The sequence below is a fragment of the Dendronephthya gigantea genome, unplaced genomic scaffold (assembly GCF_004324835.1).
Source record: "Dendronephthya gigantea isolate DGI-Jeju-01 unplaced genomic scaffold, DenGig_1.0 000070F, whole genome shotgun sequence".
NCBI classification, from domain to species: Eukaryota; Metazoa; Cnidaria; class Anthozoa; order Malacalcyonacea; family Nephtheidae; genus Dendronephthya; species Dendronephthya gigantea.
In genome coordinates this window covers 660,014-675,170 of record NW_021163080.1, presented here as the reverse complement: position 1 = coordinate 675,170, position 15,157 = coordinate 660,014, and the positions used below count along the sequence as shown (strand labels likewise).

Sequence of the window (15,157 nt, the reverse complement as noted above, 5' to 3'; positions counted from 1 at the left end):
GCGCCTCAGTTGTTCCGACTTGCACAAAGCATGAACGGCCAAGTAGTTGAGAAAAACAATCAGACATGTCTGGATGATATTGATGACAAAACAAAACACATAGGCCATGTAATGCTTCCAAGAAGGAAAGCGGTCAACATATATAGACTCGACGTTTTGCCAGACACAATGTTCCAAGTAATCATTATCGGATTTTGGCTCCATCGAGACTTTTCAGACTTCGTAGGTTAAACGTTCGGAGATTTCGTATATATAGCTATTCCCCTCTTTAGCCACTCGGCGTATTTATAGTCTCCCGGGCAATGGGAAATTTAATGAAAATTAAAACTGATTATTATCGATACAGGTCTCTTAATGATGACGAGCGGTATTTTAAATTAAACTGAACATGGCAAATTTTTAAAGCAATTTTTACCGCTTGCTAAATATCATACGTGCAGGCATTCCCTCGGAAGAAAATTGCAAGGATTCGTTACAATTGCGTTAATACAGAATTTTTTCTCCACAGAGATGATAATAAATAATGGCGAGTGTAGACATGTTGACACGTAATATGTGTATTTCTTTATTAAAAACGAAAAGTCCACATAGTATATTAAGTTCTAATTACCATACCGGCTCATTAAAGAAGGCTGATCGAAAATATGTTTCATAATTTTTTCAACAATTATAACAAACGGCTTGTATGTATGCCGATGAAAGTTAATTAATGTTATGACCACCTTATCTAAGGAAGACTTGGATTAAGGTTTTCGGCCTTTAAGATCGAGCACCGCGTGAGAAAAGGCCAGTCTGCTTTATGATGTTATTGCTTAGTATGTTTGTTTGAAAGGGAATATAAAAACGGAGGATGAGTTTCTCAGAAATTGCACATAATTCTTGACTGTGCCAATTTAAACTATAGTGTGTCATGCATGCCGTTCTGCATGGAAGGTCGACAAAGTTACAAAGGAGATAATCATTCGAACTATAGTCGGATCGATGCAAACGTGCATGCATGAAATAGAGATCAGATATTTAATAAAATCATGTTGTGGTAATTTATCTTCATCACTACTTATTTTTCGTTGAACATCGAAATAACAGATCACTGCAAGCATGCAAATTCAGCGACATCATTGCTATGACATACATGGTAGCTTAATTTAAGGGTATCATATTGATAATTACACCAAATTGAGGAGCAGCTAGAAATAAAATTTTTAATTTGAGGTTAAGTTACATTATAACTTAGCAAAAATTAAGTTTTTAGTTTATAGCGGCGGGTGTCATTTGCCTGTTATAGAGATTAGCATTTTAAAAAACATTAAAAAAGGGTTATAAACCTTTCAGAACTTTTAAGGATATTCACATAAGGGGTAGAACGGGTTTCGTCAATAAACGTATTTAAAGTAGGAAAAAAGTCTTCTTGGCTTCCAAATAATTTTGAAACTGTTTTAAAATTCCTCTCATTACTAAAATTGCTAAGCGAAATTCCTAGTTTGACGTCTATATGTGCAATAAAAAAGATGTATAAGGCTATAAGCAACCCGAAATGAAGGCGATCGACTTCAGATTCGATTTAGCGTTAGCTACGTTGACAGGGATAGCTAGACTTTCGGTTCTTCATATAGCTACATCGAGAGAGCTTCATTCTAACATTCTTCTTAGTTTTTCAGTCTCTTCTTCTAATGCCGTTTCAAGAAAAGTTTTAAACTGATGTCGTCGTCGACGGTCGTGTATTACACGCTAATATAAGCTTCAGACTTCAGTATATAGGTATAAATATGAAAAAGGTTCTGAATATTAAGTACTCATTTCAAAGTTCAAGTGGAAGTCATGTCTGCATGTACACAAACGGGTTGCATATACACATTCGTTTAACTTAAAAATGCTATTTATGTAAAACGAGGTGAAAAACGTTGAAAACATTGGGTTTATGTTTGAGAACAAGCATGCAACAACATGTTTTAGAAGCTTAATTGGGAGGGCTCGTATTCATAAATTATATTCGTCTTATGTCCTACTGATTTCTTTTGTTAGCTATAATAACTCGAGTCCTATATGAGCTGCAGATAGCAATTTTAATAATCCTGTCTCAGGTTTCAAATGTCTCAGGTTCAACCTCCCGCACAATAAAAATTAAAGTAGGCATATTTAAATTGTGAGAGCACTTAAGCGGTCAGACATAAAGCGGTCTAGCTACGGCCCTGACCGTCTTAAGAGCAGAAATGGAATATATCCATATCGGGAGAGGGAGCTAGAAAGTTTCTGGTAATTCTCAATTTTCTCAATCGAAAAATGCTAAAAACAACCGATTTAAGGGCCTGTTTACATGGAGCGAGTTATCCCGGCTAGATGAGGTAAAAAGCGTCTTTCATTACAAATGATGCAGTTTTCAACTCGCCTAGCCGGGTTAACTCGCTCCTTGTATAAACAGGTCCTAAAGTCTGGTTCTATATATGGTTCTTATATGTCACCGACGGTCGGCGATGACTATTGTCGGTGATCACTGGAGAATAAAGCGTTTTCTTATTTTGAATAAATTTTCTTCGTCAACGACCACAAACTGTACGTCGCCGACCGTCAGGGACATATATGAGAATCAGGCTTGAGAAGGTGAAAGCGACCGGAACATCGGGATGATATACCTTCGCCTACAATTTCCTGTTCTTGCTAAACCAATGAAGCATGCTAAAATATGACTGGTTAACACAATAATTACGTCTGTGGATGTAAACCTTAGTTGCTAACGGGAATCACAAAATGTATGGGCAGATTATTTAAAGCTTTATTGTCGACATTGGGATTGTTGCACGGTATAATCTTGTAAGGTAGGAAATGAAATGATTATGGCATTGTATTTACTTTAGTCTGCTTTGTCCATCCATATGTGTACATTCGAATAATTGCATCGACACGGGAAAGATAGGGAAAATCATGTGACGACACATTTCAAATGCTCATATTGTTCTGTTATACTCAATCTGATTATTTGTCCGTCTGTTTTCAATAATTCTATACATGCATATAGATTATAAAAATACAACACGAGACTACTTTCCCGGGAGTCGTAGAAACCGAGTTCAGGCTTTAGAATAATATAACAGATATAATATACATGGCTATATTATTTCTTGTGAAGTGCTCAGAGATTCCACGTAGCTGGTTTAATTATTACTAATTGACATTGCTTCAGTAACATATTTACAAAGTGCGAAAGTATTGCAATTAGGAAAGCCTTAATATCAAAATGAAAGAAATATAGAATGATGTATTAAAAGGTATCACGGCGAAATGGCGAAATATGTATTTAAATGAACATAAAAATTAATATAGTAGGGGATTTCACAAATTATTTATTCATAAAACGCTTATACATTTTAAACCTCTTTCTTTCTGCAGTTACCTCAGCGTTACCTCAGTTAGATCATAGTCATACTACCAGGCATAACACGATTTACTTATTTGTATAAATTAAATTGCTTACTAAATATTATGGAACCCAAATGAAATGCATTTACGACGGTGTAGTATACAAAGGTCTTTCTATCAGTCTCATTATATAGTGCCATAAAGAAAGATAATTGTAAACTAAAAATGTGGTTTAAGCTAGCAAATGGTTATAATCAATAAACAAAGGTAATTGGTGACGACATTCGCATAGCATTCATATCTATTCGCTTATTTGCATCCACGAAAAGAGGAGAATTGCGCTGAAATCCCAGAACAATTCCACAGCAAAATTCAAAAGTAGTAGCGTACCTAAGTTTAGGAAAGGTCATGTAAAAACGATAACAGGAATTATCCAAATCATTCTCGGAAATGACCGTGTGTCTTAACAAATTTATTGACAGTCTGAATGATTTAAATCGAATGATGCAATGAATTGAGTTGAGTTACTTCGATCCATTGTTAAAAAAATTGACAAATCTAGGATTTTCTTCTCCGTTAACCTAATGTAACCCATGATCAGTGCAATTAACTTTCGATTAGGTCACACGCAACCTTGTTCCCCGAGTTCGCGATACTCCACCGTGTAAACAAAGGCTCTTGTATAATCAGAAAGCAAACCGTTAGCTGAAATACAACATGGCGTCTCTGTATAAGCAACTGCGTTCTCTAAATGTCAACATATCACAAAGCCGATTTGAATAAAATTTGCCAATTATGGAAGGAGCTACGCGAGAAAAACACGCCTTCAAAAGAACTGGAGAGAGTATCGAGGAGTGAGAAATTCCGTAAAAATTGTATTTTGGGGGCACATCCCCAGTTTTGCAAAGGGGTCGTTAATAAACCTTTTCAGCTTGCATCCAAATTAACCCTTTTTTAGATGTTCTGACCATGGGATAGCCAATAAAATTTAACCATTTCAGACCATGTGACTCAAAATGGGTTAATTTGCGTACAAGCTGAAAGGGCCCATTAAACGCGACGTCGGTCGGTAATAGCACGCAAACGTCGGTAGCACACAAAGTATACCTTTGCTAATCTAATTGACTATGTTCAATCAATAATTGTGTACACTTCAAGCCGGTGGATGTTCAATGCACCATATAATTATAGTGACTTAAAAAAAATATTTTCATTTATAAACTATCCTAATTAAAGCTTGCGCCAAACTTCCTGGGCGATTTCATTTTTGTTCACATTAATTCTTCGCATTAAAGCGTCTACATTCTCCACAACCTACAAGCCTACGTCGAAAGAAAAATGACAAAATAGTTGATAACCATGCACATATTATGCTTTGCATCCAGTGGCGAAGCCAGCATCGATAATTAGGGGGCCATATTCATGTATTATATCAATATCCTTTTAAAATTCATGTTGTGCTTCACAAATTCCTTTTGAAATCGATCGGCTGTAAACAGCCTGTTAACACAATTATCGATGCTGGCTACGCAACTGTTCGCATCGATAAACCCAAATTAAGGTTAATATTCGCCAATTTTGCTTCATAAACAACACAAATTAAAAATTCCTCGAAATAGGTTCCCAAAGCAAGGAAAGATTGTCATAATTAAGGTTCATGCAATTCGAGAGCTATTTCTTGTGCGGACGATGTTGCTTCATAGACACGTAGATCCGTTTGACGTTTTTATTTCCGTGGTTTTTTATGTCGATTCTGCTTAGATTTCTGATGAAGCTTTTTATAAGAACTTGAAATGGAAAAAGCTGTCTTAGACCTTTATTAGACGCCATTTTGATTTGCAATAATGAAATATATATGAAATATGATCAAGGGAGTAGAAAGGACAATATTTTTGCTAATAGCTGCAAGGAAACCTGGGTATTATTTCTATTATCATAGAGCCTTCGTAATTCGTTCTTGGCAATGCGTGACGATAGTTGATTATCAAAATCTATATCTCTTTGTCGCTATCTCGGGTTTGATGGCGCTGTATTAATAAATATATAGAGATTACTTCATGGTTGGCGAGTACGTACGATTTTTATGCACGAGTTGTGAAGGATCGCAAAACGAACGAGTGAGCGTAGCGAATGAGTGAGTTTTCGATCCTTCATAACAAATTCATAATAAAAATCGCACAAACGAGCCAACCATGAAATTAAATTTAAGTTTATAGAGATCACTTTGACAACGAGACGCTTTTAATTCACAAAAACACAGCGAGCAACAAAAATCGAAATTTTATGCATCAAAATAAAATTATAGTTATTACCGTTTAGTTTCTTTGTAATTTTGTTCAATAGTAAATTAGATATTCTTTCCGAAAGATTTGAGAATGTGTGTAGAATATCGTATGTCCAATCAAAAGCCATGTATGGCATTTTTCACACGTGATATATAAACATCGATCGTACGTCCAGTCAAATTGCATGAAATTAATTGACACAGTGAAATACGATTTATATTTCATCATTCTGCTGTGCATAAATCTTTATAAACATAATACTAGGGTACCTGCAAGGTAGGGATTGCTGCGAGCATTTTAGGGTCCGAGAGTGTTTTTCCCGCTGTCGAAGGGTAAAGGAGAGAACGCTGTCTTGAGTTACAGCTCGTTGAAGTCAAAGTCTTTAGAATAGCAGCTAGTTTTAAAACTATTTTAACATACGAATCACAACAGGAGTATTAACAATAATAGTAATATTAGGTAGAATTTTGCGCGCGTAGCGACATTTTTCCCGCAACAAAGTTGATCGAAAGTATTGTATTATTCAGTTTCTGCGCAGAAAATATTGTTTAGGCGCAAAATTCCGCCTAGCGAAAATACAGGCCCTGAGCAGTAGCAAAAAACATTTTTTGGTAACATTGTATTTGTTTTTGAAATATGCTATTTGTCTTTGTTGTAAGAGTCCATGTAAATATTTGGCTTCATGTGAAGAGTAACAAAACATCACTTAATACTTTGAACTTTGAACGCGCTCGAGAAGACGTGTAATCAGAAACCACGTGAAGATCCGGTAAAAGCACTAAATAACAAAAATATTTAGCTCATTGTAAAATAGGAATAAAAACATATGCCTATGCTTACAGTTACCTAATATAAAATAAGTCAAACATTGCACGAATCTGAGTGATTCAGTCAGGTAATTTAGACGATCAATTGCATATTTTATCTGCGACTGTGTCATGTTATTAAACACGACTCGCAAGCGTCAAGCCGCATACTTGAAACATCATTTGATCATTTTGATGCAACATATGGAAATCAGCAAAAGAATACAAATGTCAATGGATAAAATAACTTTTAGTAAGGCATCTGTATGTAAAACTTGATTTGCTTCATAGCACTGACAGCTCAACTGCTTAAAAGAAAGCGAATTAGCAAATTGGATAGTACATCTTAATATTCTAGAAGAATTTATATAGTTCGTATATAAACAGCATGAATCTAGCTGTGATCGATTGTATGCATGCTTTTCGCGTTTCATAAATATACAAGTTAAAAATGTAAACAACTGTAAACGTAACATATGAACGAAAGATGAAAATATCTTACCTTGAATAGTCAAAATAGAACAGAAGCTTTAAAATTTAACAAAAATTTGAAGATCCTGTCCATCGAAATCAAAAAGCACGTGGATATGAGCGAGTTTAAAATTTGTGTTCTACGCATAAAAACGCGCACGACCACAATTCCTTGCGCTAAATAGAATTTAGTTCAGAACCCCCTCTCTGCACAAATTAGACTGCTGCTACGCTCGCTCGCTTCAGGCTCGCTCGCTCCGCAGCAATAATAATCAAAGGGCAAATTAAATATATAGTAATAGTAACGTGATACCAAAGTGAAGTAGTCTCAAGGTAATGGGGTACTCATTAACATCATGAACAACTGGTAATTAGTACGCATAATAGCATGTCCTGTTTGTCATATTAGGTGCCTGCATGTCAAATATAAGAAAACTTCTTTAAGATACGCGCATAATCCTCAAATGTCTCAAATAAAAAAAAAATCCAGAAGAATTGCCCAATGTACTATTCTTCTTTTAACCTAAATTCGAAACTGGCAATACTTAGCGGTGCAGGTGTAAGAGCATTTCAAAATTAGTAAAATGAGAAAGTTTGGTTGCGAAATATTTACTTCAAAAATATCTCAAACGGGCTCCCCGTGCTACGTTCTTGAATTAGTATTACTTAACACACAGCAACAAAACTTCTAATTTTCGGATGCATGCTCTTTCCGGCTTTTTTTAAGAGTAATCATCCATTTCCTTGCACGATTCCAGTTTCCATCACCTCAAGTAAACATTCTTTCACACTTTATTTCAGACTCTCTACTCAAAATTCGAAGATACTCATCAAAGATTTTATTGATTCTCTGTGGCTGAAGATGCCTTAGTATCTGCGAAAAGCCAGAGGACATGGCATTGACCAAGGTGAAAAAGCATTGTTTGGAAACATCAGAAGAAACGGAGAGTTTTGCTGAGCTCGAGGTTAAACAGCTGAATCATGATAAAGAAAAAAAGGAAAGCGCTGAAAAGGACCAAGGAAACATAGTTTCGAATATTAAAGACAATGGTGAGAAAATACCCTTGTTAAAACTACCAAATTTTGATATTTTGCTTCATTAAAACATAATGATATAACATATCATAGGAGCAAAAATCTATAACTCATTTCAATCTATACAATTTTTTAAATATCTGTTTAGCTCTGCACGTTGTTGGCGCTAACGATTTAAAGGTAAACTTCATAAGGTACTTAGATGAACACGGTGCTGACGTGAATGGAAAAGTTTCTGACACGATTGGAAAAGATGCTGACAAGTGCACAATTCTGCATAATGCTGTCGTTAGTGGTGTACTAGACACTGTGAAATACTTGGTCGAACGTGGTGCTGACGTAAATGTAACGAATGTTCACGGGAAAACAGTGTTGCACTCCGCTGTAATTATTGGTTCACCTCACATTGTCAAGTATTTAGTTGAGCAGGGTGCTGATATTCTGAGCAATTCTAGTAGTTTGGAAACAGCACTTCACTATGCGGTTGCTAGAGGTGAACTTGACATTGTCAAATACCTGGTTGAACATGGAGGAAATGTAAACAGCAAGAATTCTGCTGATCGGACAATACTGCACTTTGCTGTTAGTAAAGGCGTTCCCAACGTTGTCAAATATTTAGTTGAACAGGGTGCTGATGTAAATGGCAAAGACACGGACGGGGACACAATTCTTCACACTGCTGTCCTAAAAAGTAGTCTTGACATTGTAAAATTTTTGGTTGAACATGGTGCAGATGTAAATATCAAGAATACCGACGGTAGGAGTGTCCTGCATATTGCTACTACAAAAGGAGCACTCAATGTTGTTGAATATTTAGTTGAACGGGGTGCTGACGTAAACAGTAAAGATGCTCACGGAAAAGCAGTTCTGCAATTTGCTGTTGCTAAAGGTGTACTTGGCATTGTCAAATATTTAGTTGAACAAGGTGCCGAAGTGAGGAGCAAGGATGATAATTTAGATACAGTTCTGCACTTTGCTGCCGCTATAGGAGTATATAACATTGTCAAATATTTAGTTAAACATGAGGCAAATTTAAAAGGAAAGAATTTTGCTGCGCACAATATTCTAAACTTTGCTATTACTTACGATGTGCTGAACATTATCAAATACTTGGTTGAAAATGGCGCCAATGTAAACAGCAAGAATACCTCCGGACAAACGGTTCTTCACTTTGCCGTTGCTCAAGGTCAATTTGAAGTTGTCAAATATTTAGTTGAACACGGGCAAATGTAGATAGCCAAACGAACTTGGGCAGACCGTCCTTCACGCAGCTGTAAATGCGCATGTATTGGACATAGTCAAGTACTTAGTTGAACAGGGTGCCAATGTAAATTGCAAAAATACCGACGGAACGACAGCTATGCACATTGCTGTGGCTAAAGGTGAAATTGACATTGTGACATATTTAGCTGAACGAGGCGCCGATGTAAATGGAAAGGACAATGACACGTGGACAGTTCTGCACACTGCTGTTTATAAAGGTGCACTTGATGTTATAAAATATCTAGTTGAACAAGGTGCGGATGTGAATGGAAAGAATAATGACGGAAGAACAGTTCTGCACAGTGCTGTTGCTGTGGGTGAACCAGACGTTGTCGAATATTTAGTTCGTCAAAGTGCTGATGTGAAAGGCAGGGATAGTTATGGAGACACAGTTCTGCACACAGCCGTTGTTAATAGTAATCTTGACATTGTCAAAAGTTTAGTCGAACAGGGCGCTGATATAAATGCTAAGAAAAATGATGGGATGACAGTTCTTCAGGCTGCAGTAGTTAAAGGTGCATTGGACACTGTTCAATATCTTGTAGAACACGGTGCTGATGTAAAAGGTGAGGATATTTATGGAAGAACTGTCTTGCACACTGCTGTCGTTATCGGCGTCTTTGATGTTGTAATTTTTTTAGTTGAACAGAATGCCGATGTACAAGGCAAATCTTTGAATTTCGACACAATTTTGCACTATGCTGTTGCTAAGGGTGAACTTCACATTGTCAAATATTTAGTTGAACGTGGAGGAAATGTAAACAGCAAAAACGCTGTTGGAAGGACAATACTGCACTTTGCCGTTGCCAATGGTACATCTGGCATTGTTGAATATTTGGTTGAACATGGGGCAAATGTAAACGCCAAGGATACTAATGGAGACACAGTTCTACATTCTGCTGTTGTTAACAGTAACATTAACATTGACATTGTCAAATACTTAGTTCAAAGTGGTGCAGAGGTAAACGACAAGAATACTGATGGAAGAACAGTTCTGCACGTTGCTGTTGCTAAAGGTGTTCTTGATACAGTAAAGTATTTAGTCGAACATGGTGCTGATGTAAATGGCAAAGATATTCATGGGAAGGCAGTCTTGCACTTTGCTGTTGCTAAAGGTGCGCTGGACATTGTAAAATATTTGGTTGAACAAGGTTCCAATGTGAAGAGTAAAGATACCGATTTAAACACCGTTCTACACTTCGCCGTCTCAATAGGTATATTTGATATTGTCAAATATCTAGTTGGGCGCAGCAGTGACAGCACAGATTTAAATGGCAAGAATATTGCTGGGAAATTTGTTCTGCATTTTGGTATAACTCATAACGTACTAGATATTGTCAAATACTTAGTTAAAATGGGTACTGATGTGAATGGCAAGAATACTGTCGGACAGACAGTTCTACATTTCGCTGTTGCTCAAGCTGACCTTGACATTGTGAGATATTTAGTTGAGCATGGCTCGAATGTAAATGAAACAGAAAATACCATCGGGCAGACAGTCCTTCACGCTGCCGTAGATACGTGTGCATTGCATGTTATCAGGTACTTAGTTGAACAGGGTGCTGATGTAAATGGAAAGAATGCTTATGGGAGCACAGCTCTACACTTTGCTGTTGCTCAAGGTGAACTTGAAATTATCAAATTCCTAATTGAACATGGAGCTAACGTAAACGAAAAGGATACTGACATGTGGACAGTCCTGCAAACTGCTGTTAATAAAAGGGAACTTGGTATCGTGAAATATTTAGTTGAACACAACGCTGACGTAAATAGCAAGAACACAGATGGAATGACGATTCTCCACAACGCCATTTATAAAGGTGCATGGGACATAGTAAAATATTTAGTTGAACAAGGTGCTGATGTGAATAACAAGAATAAAGATGGAATGACAGTCCTGCATAGCGCTGTTTCTGAAGGTGATCCTGACTTTATACAATTTTTAGTTGAACGGGGTGCTAATGTGAAAAGCAAGAACAATCACGGGGACACAGTACTGCAAACAGCTGTTCTTGAAAGCAATCTTGACATTGTTAAAACTCTTGTTGAACAGGGTGCGAATGTAAACGCCAAGAATGATAATGAGATGACAGTTCTGCAAACTGCAGTTGTCAGTCGTGTTCTAGAAACTGTTAGATATTTAGTTGAACATGGTGCGGATATAAACTGTGAGGATACTCTTGGAAGAACTGTTCTACACACTGCTGTTGTTATTGGTGCTCTTGACATCATTGAATATTTAGTTCACAAGGGTGCGGATGTACCGAGGAATTTTCCTAATTTTAACCCAATTATGCATTATGCTGTCATTAACTGTCGACCTGACATTGTCAAATATTTAGTTGAACATAGAGCAAACATAAAAGGCAAGAATGCTGGTCGGACTATCCTGCACTTAGCTGTTGCTAATAAGGACCTCGAACTTGTTAAATACTTTGTTGGACATGGCGAAAATGTAAATAGCAAGGATACTGATGGAGAAACAATTCTCCACACAGCTGTGGTTGGAAGTAACGACATTGTTGAATATTTAATTGAACATGGAGCTGAGGTGAATGGCAAGGATATTGGTGGGAGGACAGTTCTTCACAATGCTGTTGCCAAAAGTGTAGTTGATATTGTCAAATATTTAAATGAACAAGACGCTGGTGTGAATGGCAAAGATATTCACTGGGAGGCAGTTCTGTACTTTGTTGTTGCTAAAGGTGTACTTGAGTTTGTCAAATATTTAGTTCAGAAACATTCTGATGAACAGAGCGAGGACTCTTATTTGGACACAGTTCTTCAATTTGCCATGACTTATGATGTATTAGGCATTGTCAAATACTTGGTTGCAAAAGGCTCGGAGGTAAATGGCAGGAATACTGCCAGGCGGACTATTCTACACCCTGCTGAAAACCAACTTGATATTGTGAAATATTTGGTAAAAAGTGGCGCGAATATGAATGTAATTGAAAAGAGTGCTATTGGGCGGACCATCCTTTATGCTGATGCAGATGCAGTTACTTATATATTAGACATCATCGAGTATTTAGTTGGACAAGAAGCTGATGCAAATGTTGAGAACACTGAGGGACAGACAGTTTTAGACTTTGCTGTTGCTCGATGTGATCTTGGCATTGTCAAGTATTTAGTGGAAAAAGGTGCTGACATTTTTCCTGAAAGTATATTTGGCGTTCACTGTCGCCCCATCGACATCGTAAAGATGGCTGTCGTTCAAAATTCCGCTGTCTTGCTCAATCTTTTATTGCGACAGAACTTCGATGTTACAAGTTTTGGAACAATTCTTGTTGAAGGAAAACAGATGAGTCTTCTGGAATGGAGCATTCACCAAGGTCATCATGACATCACAACTATCCTCAAAATGTCTGTAAAGCATCGTGACAAAATTCAGACGTTAAAAGCGATAAACTCCAACCAGTTAGATAAGGTAAAGCGTTGCAAAACTCTTTTGAGATGCTATACTACTTTAATGCTACATCATTTGCGGATTCTGGGTAAGTCAGAATAAATTACACGGCCTAATTTTCAATTAAAAATGCCTTAATAACAACGCTATTGGTTATTCAATTCTAAAGAATATTTTTACATAAAAATCTACCAATATGATTGCGAGTTAGTAAATTATTTATTCCTACTTACCCTGGACCTGCCACTGCCCTACATCTACCGTGAAAGCCAGTCTTTGTGACTCTGGGGCAGTTTTATATCCGTAAATGAATGTCTTAAATTTATAATTCACACAAGCTTGGCGAAGCGCAGGTTCAATTTTGGGCTTGAGAACCAAATTTGAATTTATGCACCTTTCCCGATTTGATCTATAAAGTTACTGTTATCATTCTGTTGTATTCTTCTTTACCCTAAAATTTTCTTGTCCTGTTGAAAAACTAGTTTGTCTTTTTCTAACATTATGTTAACCATTTTCTTTCCACAGAGTGGAATACCATTGCACGCTTTCGTCGCAAATAATGAATTGAAAGTTGGTGAAGGTTCTAGTGGTTCGTGCGTCTATGTTGGCCTTATGCAGGATGGAAGCGAAGTTGCTGTTAAGAGAGTGTTGGTCCAAAGTGAAGATAAAACAGCTGAAAACGAAAAGAAGATCGTGAGCCTCATTAGCGCTAGGGACTGTCCATATATATTGGGCTATCGGCACTTTTACCGCGACGAAACCTTTATGTATCTTATTGCTGATCTCTGTGAGGAGAGTTTGAGGGAGGTTATTAATTTTCGCAGTGTTGAACATCTGCAACAACACGGACCACGAATGATTAAGGAAATTCTCTCCGGGCTTGAGTATCTTCATGGTATAAAAATCTTACATAGAGATCTAAAACCAGCAAACATTCTGGTCGACATCGCTGGACACATGAAATTGGCGGATTTTGGCATAAGCCGGGTACTAAAAGAAGACGAATCGACAGTCAAAACGGCTCCTAAAGGTACTTCGGGATGGATGCCCGCAGAAGTTATTCTAGCATTGGATAGAAACGAAGAGGGTTCTTTCAAAAGGAAATCGGATATCCAAGTTGCCGGTATGATTGCTTTCTCCATCTTAACTAAGGGTGAACACCCTTTTGGTTCTTCGTTGGAACGAATGAAAAATATTTCGGAAGGGAACTCAGTCAACTTGGGGAAACTTCGTAATCGCAAAGCTCGAAAGTTTGTGTCATGGTTGATTAAACATAAGATTAATGATAGACCTTATGCTCACGAGGCTCTGAAGGACTCGTTCGTCAATACCGACGGATGCGATTCGAAATATCGATGAGAATCAATGATGATTGAGACAGAGATGAGCTGGCAGCGAAGTGAAAGTTCATTGTGATGAAAAATCGCACTTCTGCCCACATCGTTTAGCGTTTGGGAAAGCAATGGAACAAAGAGAGTTATTGAACAAAGAACTTCGCAGACTTATGCATACTTTGCATTTTCTATCCCTTAATTCTTTAAACAGTTTGCCAGGCATATGCGAGAGAAAATAAAAACAAAATGCCCCGAAAGAAAATTCATTTTCTGTCAGTTTTTCATGTTAATTGATTGTGCCATTTCCCCGTCTGCTATAATTATACAGGGTGTCTCAGAAAAAAACTCTTTAAAGAAGAATCCTAAATTAAGATGAACGCAAGATTAGAAAAATGTGCTAAAGTACCTAAGTGCTGCTAAAGTACCTAAGTACTTTAGTTGAATGTTCTCTGGAACAGCATTAAATTTTAAAAAAAAATCTCCAACGAGCAAAAGAGGCAGCGTGTTAAACACCTTAATTGCTACTGAGCTGTCTGAGTTTCGTACTCGCCATCCATTAAACAGTTCACTATACAACCACAAACCAGTAGCGTAGCCAGCCTAGCGATTTGCTGGGTCTGACTATATATATTAATCAAAGCTCGCATAAATATCATAAAGTCCTAGACAATAGTAATTAATTTTGAGCGTGTACTATGGCCCGAAAGCTTCATTACGTTCTTCAAGTTTGTGCACCATCATCGAAGCTTAGGTACTCCAGATATATTATAGAAGTCACTCACTGATGAGTCAGCAAGTTTCAGCATTCATCCAGCTTCCCTGTGCTCCCGTTAGCTAAGCTCAGTGTCAGTGATGAATGAGGATATTGTATAACAGTGACATCTCACCGTCTGTGACGCTTTGAAAAGGCTGGAATTTCCAGGTTTATGTGGAAATATTAAACGATGGAATAAAGTAAGCATACGTGACGTTGATCTTGATATTGTAAACAGTGTTAAAGGTGTATTTGTATGTAGAATTTAACACATGAAACAGTAAGAAATTCTCGTCAAGCACTCTTGGATCATCATTTAATAACATAGCATTGGCTGTAATTGTAGCTTCCGTACACTTAATGATAGTAGGCAACGTAATCTCTGGACTTGAATATTTAACTTTTTCATTCATTCGTCGGCCTTCCAATGTTTGTTCAAACGGGCA

The 15,157-nt window shown here is 37.2% G+C and overlaps 2 protein-coding genes across 2 annotated transcripts; both read left to right on the top strand.

Moving 5' to 3' along the window:
* Nucleotides 1-2,732: 2,732 nt before the first annotated feature.
* LOC114531284 (putative ankyrin repeat protein RF_0381) lies at nucleotides 2,733-9,184 on the top strand. Its single transcript, XM_028552919.1, has 3 exons — nucleotides 2,733-2,813; nucleotides 7,718-7,966; nucleotides 8,100-9,184. Exons 2-3 carry the CDS (start codon nucleotides 7,810-7,812, stop codon nucleotides 9,182-9,184), a joined length of 1,242 nt encoding a protein of 413 aa, XP_028408720.1. The 5' UTR covers nucleotides 2,733-2,813; nucleotides 7,718-7,809.
* A 127-nt stretch (nucleotides 9,185-9,311) lies between these two features.
* On the top strand, nucleotides 9,312-14,339 carry LOC114531283 (serine/threonine-protein phosphatase 6 regulatory ankyrin repeat subunit A-like). The gene is made up of 2 exons (XM_028552918.1): nucleotides 9,312-12,644; nucleotides 13,149-14,339. The coding sequence occupies exons 1-2, from the start codon at nucleotides 9,312-9,314 to the stop codon at nucleotides 13,980-13,982; spliced, it is 4,167 nt and encodes a 1,388-aa protein (XP_028408719.1). The 3' UTR covers nucleotides 13,983-14,339.
* Nucleotides 14,340-15,157: the final 818 nt, after the last annotated feature.